The following is a 4163-nucleotide window of genomic DNA, read 5'->3' on the forward strand; positions in this document are numbered from 1 at the left end:
TTCTGTGATTTCATTGAAGCTTCTGGTTTTGGCGAGCCCACCACTTCTGGTCTGCGCTTCACTTGGTCGGGTCGTCGATTTTTGCCTAGGCATGTGGAATCGGTGCTTGATAGAGCACTGATCTCTGATGGGTTCGCGGATATGTGGGACTCTTAATTCTCACGCTCTTCCTAGGATTTATTCGGACCACTCTCCGTTGGTGTTTCAATGTAAGCTTGCCATGCCTACTGGTAAGCGTCATTTCAAGTTTCTCAATATGTGGGTTCTTCACCCGGATTTTCAAAACATGGTCGCTGAGTCGTGGAATGATAATGTTGATGCTCATTGCCCTATTTTTCGAGTTATGTTTAAATTGCGCCGTCTTCGTGGTGTGATTCGCTCTTGGAATAAGACGGTTTTTGGTAACGTCGATACTGCCATTCATGAGTATCAGCAGGATCTTTTAGAGATTCAAACTCATATTGCTGAGTCGGGATATACGAATGATTTGTTTGATGAGGAGGTGTCGGCTCAGGCTAAGATTAATGTGCTCCTTTCTAGAAAAAATAGTATGCTTCAGCAGAAAAGTCGTATCAATTGGCTTGTTGATGGGGACCGGAATACGACTTTTTTTCACAATATGATTAAGTTCCGGAACCGGGGATTTTCGATTGGCCATTTGAAAATTGATGGGGTGGTTGTGCATGATCCGGAGGTTATCGAGGCGCATGTTACGGATTTTTTCTCGTCACTGTTTTCTGAGGATAGACAGACTTCGGTGGATCTTGCTGAGTTGGAGGCGAATATTGATCCTTGGGTTTCAGAGTTGCAGAACCGCCATCTCACGAGTATCCCCCTTGAGGATGAGATTTCTGCTTCGGTGTTCAGTATGGATGCTAATAGTTCTCCGGGTCCGGATGGATTCTCTGGGCGCTTCTTTCAGAGCTGCTGGTCTACGATTAAAGTGGATATCATTGATGCGGTTAGAGCTTTCTTTTTGCATTCTTATCTTTCGGCTGGTTGCAATGCGAGTACTTTGATTTTGATTCCTAAAAAAGATGTTGTGGAGACTGTGGCTGATCTTCGTCCTATCATCTTGTCCAATTTCTTTTTCAAAATTATTTCCAAGATTTTGGCAACTCGTCTCAGTTTGGTGGCTGCGGAGGGGGTCTCTCAGAATCAGTTCGGATTCATCAAAGGAAGATCTATTCATGATTGTATTGTGCTGGGTTCAGAGGGTTTTAATTGTATGAATAGATCGGGTCGTGGTTCGAACATTGCTTGCAAAGTGGATATTCGCAAAGCTTTTGATACGATGAGTTGGAGGTTTATTTTGCAGGTTCTTCGTGCTAATAACTTCCATGAGAATTTTATTAGATGGATTTCTATTATCTTTTCTTCGGCTAGAATTTCTATTTTTTATAATGGGAATCTTAGCGGATACTTTGCTTGCTATCGGGGTGTTCGACAAGGGGATCATTTGTCCCCCATTCTGTTTGGCATTGCGGAAGATGTTCTCAGTCACCTTTTCATCAATTGTGTGAATTCTCGTCATCTTCAGCCGATGAGCTTCAGTAGGGCGAGTAACTTCCCTACTCACTTGCTTTATGCGGATGATATCCTTATTTTCTGTAAGGCTTCTCAGAAAAATGCGCGTAAAATCAAGGAGATTCTTGATTATTATGGGAGTTTGTCTGGTCAAGTTTGCAGCATCGAGAAGTCTCATGTCTTCTTTGGTTCGGGGGTTGCTGTTGTCATGCGTCGTAATATTACCCGAGAACTTGGGTTTGCTGTGGGATGCCTTCCTGTTACTTATCTTGGCGTTCCAATCTTTACGGGTCGCTCTCGTGCTTCTTATTTTACCAGCATTTATGACAGAATTGTTCAGAAGTTCTCTCGCTGGAATGGATTGCAGCTCTCTATCGCTGGAAGGCTCTGTCTGATTCGTTCGGTTATTCAGAGTTCTGTTATTCATTCGATGATGATTTATCGATGGCCAAAATCTCTTCTCCACAGCTTAGATAAAAAGTGCCGGAATTTCTTATGGACAGGCAGGATTGATCAGCGACCTACCTGCCCTGTTGGTTGGTCTCGGGTTTGTGCTATTCGCCAGGAAGGTGGCTTGGGGATTAGAGATTTCGGTATCATGAATAAGAGTTTTATGATGAAGCTGGCTTGGAAGTGCATTAAAGGGACTGACTTCGCGTTTTCCATTATTCGCACGAGGTACCTGACTGGTTTTGGGAATGCTAAGTCTTCGCTGGTTTCTTCGCCGGTCTGGACTAGTATTCGTGAGAATGTAAGTGAGCTGGTGGACAATTCATATTCCTTTATTGGGGATGGCTCTTCTACTTATTTCTGGCTTGATGATTGGCTTGGTTATAAGTTGGTGGATAAGCTTCAGGTTCCGCACTTCATGCATGAATTTCTCCATCAATCGGTGGCTGATTATTATTTTGAGGGAGCTTGGCATTTCGCTGAGGATTTCTTTATTCAGTTTCCAGACACGGTTTGTGATATTTTATTATTGCCTATTGGGGAGAGTGAGGACTTGAGGTTCTGGAAACATTCTGTTATAGGTGATGTTACGGCGGCTCTTTCCTATTCTCGTATCTGCCATAGCTTTCCCAAAGTCCGTTGGGGAGATTGGATTTGGGAGAATTATATCCCTGTGAGACGCTCGATTGTTTGTTGGCGTATAATTCAGAGCCGCTTGCCGACCCTGGATGTTCTCATTCGTCAGGGTACCTTGGGACCCAATCGGTGTTCTTTATGTGGTGCTGCGGAGGAGACTATATCCCATTTGTTTTGGGAATGCTCGGTAGTGCGACCGATCTGGATGGATTTTCTTGGTTGGTTTCATCAGGGTGATTCTGGGCATGCACCGGATATTCATAGCTTCCTGGTTTTGGCTTGGAATGCTAAGTTCAGTTCTCAAGTGAACTCCTTTTGGAAGTTAGGTGTTTTGTCGATTCTTTGGCGTATCTGGGAGGGGAGGAACCGAGCTATTTTCAATGATGAGAGTTTCGATCCAAGGGCTGTGATGAGCTTCGTTAAAGTGGCGTTTAAGGAGCTCGATGCGTCATCGTTTAAAATCGGTTCGGTTTCGAATTCTTGGCAGGATTATTTGATCACCCGTAGTCTTGGTGTTGTTTCTCGTGCGTCTCCGCCTCCGTTAATGATTGAGGTGTATTGGTGGCCTCCTGTTGGCCAGTGGATCAAGGTCAATACTGATGGTTCGGCTGCGGGTTCGCCAGGTGCTATTGCAGCTGGTGCGGTTTTTCGGGATAAGTTTGGCTGGGTCCGTGGTTGCTTTCACTTGAAAGGTGGTCGTGGTTATGCGTTTGAGGCTGAATTACATGCGGTTATTACTGCGATTGCGATTGCTCATGCTCGGGGTTGGATGTTTCTTTGGATTGAGGCGGATTCGATGTATGTGGTAAATCTGTTAAGCTCTCGTGCCCGGGATGTTCCTTGGAGATTTGTGGCGTCTTGGAACCGCACGCTGCATCTTCTTACGGATATGCAGATTATGGTTTCTCACATTTACCGGGAAGGTAATTCTGCGGCTGATATTATGGCTAATCCTGATAGGTCGGAAGGATGGTGGCCTCATGCGATTGATGATGTCAGGAAGGCTGTTGCTTTGGATATGGCCACTCACAGTTTTGTTCGTGTTCGTGGTTGATGGCTGTGGGGGCTTGTTTTAGCTGCCTGATGGGATGGTTTTGGCTGTTGAGATAGGGCGTTTCCTGGCCTTTTTTCAGCTGCTGGGTGTGCTCGGCGCTGGGGTTTGGGGAGTCGGGTCCTGTTGGTTGCTCCGCGATGGCGTTTGGCTATCGGCGTTGAGAGTTTGGAGATGTGGTTGTCTCTGCGCGTTTCGCTAGTTTTCTTTGGCCTCTTTCAGCTCGTTCTTTCAGGTTAGTTGCGGTGTTTTCAGCTCGGTCTGTGCTTGTGCTTGTTTTGGGGTTGCAGAGCCGGATTGCCTAGGGACGATGGTTCGGCCGGAGTTTCTGAGGCAGTCCTTCCCGCTCTTCAACTACTCTAGGTCGTTTGTTTTTGTTTTTTTATGAGTACTCTTTTTTCTCCTTAGAGGTTTTCCCTTGCGGGTTTTCTCTATGGAGGTTTTTTCGAGACTCGGCCCTTAGTCTGCTCTCTTTTGTGCTTTCAAGGGATCCTTTTTT

The 4163-nt window shown here is 45.5% G+C and overlaps 1 protein-coding gene across 1 annotated transcript; it reads left to right on the forward strand.

Annotated features, from left to right (window-relative positions):
* Positions 1-220: 220 nt before the first annotated feature.
* On the forward strand, positions 221-3667 carry LOC131008383 (uncharacterized). The gene has a single exon (XM_057935267.1). The coding sequence runs from the start codon at positions 221-223 to the stop codon at positions 3665-3667; it is 3447 nt and encodes a 1148-aa protein (XP_057791250.1).
* Positions 3668-4163: the final 496 nt, after the last annotated feature.

This window comes from Salvia miltiorrhiza, chromosome 2 (assembly GCF_028751815.1).
Source record: "Salvia miltiorrhiza cultivar Shanhuang (shh) chromosome 2, IMPLAD_Smil_shh, whole genome shotgun sequence".
NCBI lineage: Eukaryota > Viridiplantae > Streptophyta > Magnoliopsida > Lamiales > Lamiaceae > Salvia > Salvia miltiorrhiza.

What these genes read in the sequence shown, in the direction of transcription:
- LOC131008383 (XM_057935267.1), top strand. Translation starts at nt 221, where the DNA reads ATGCCTACTGGTAAGCGTCATTTCAAGTTTCTCAATATGTGGGTTCTT.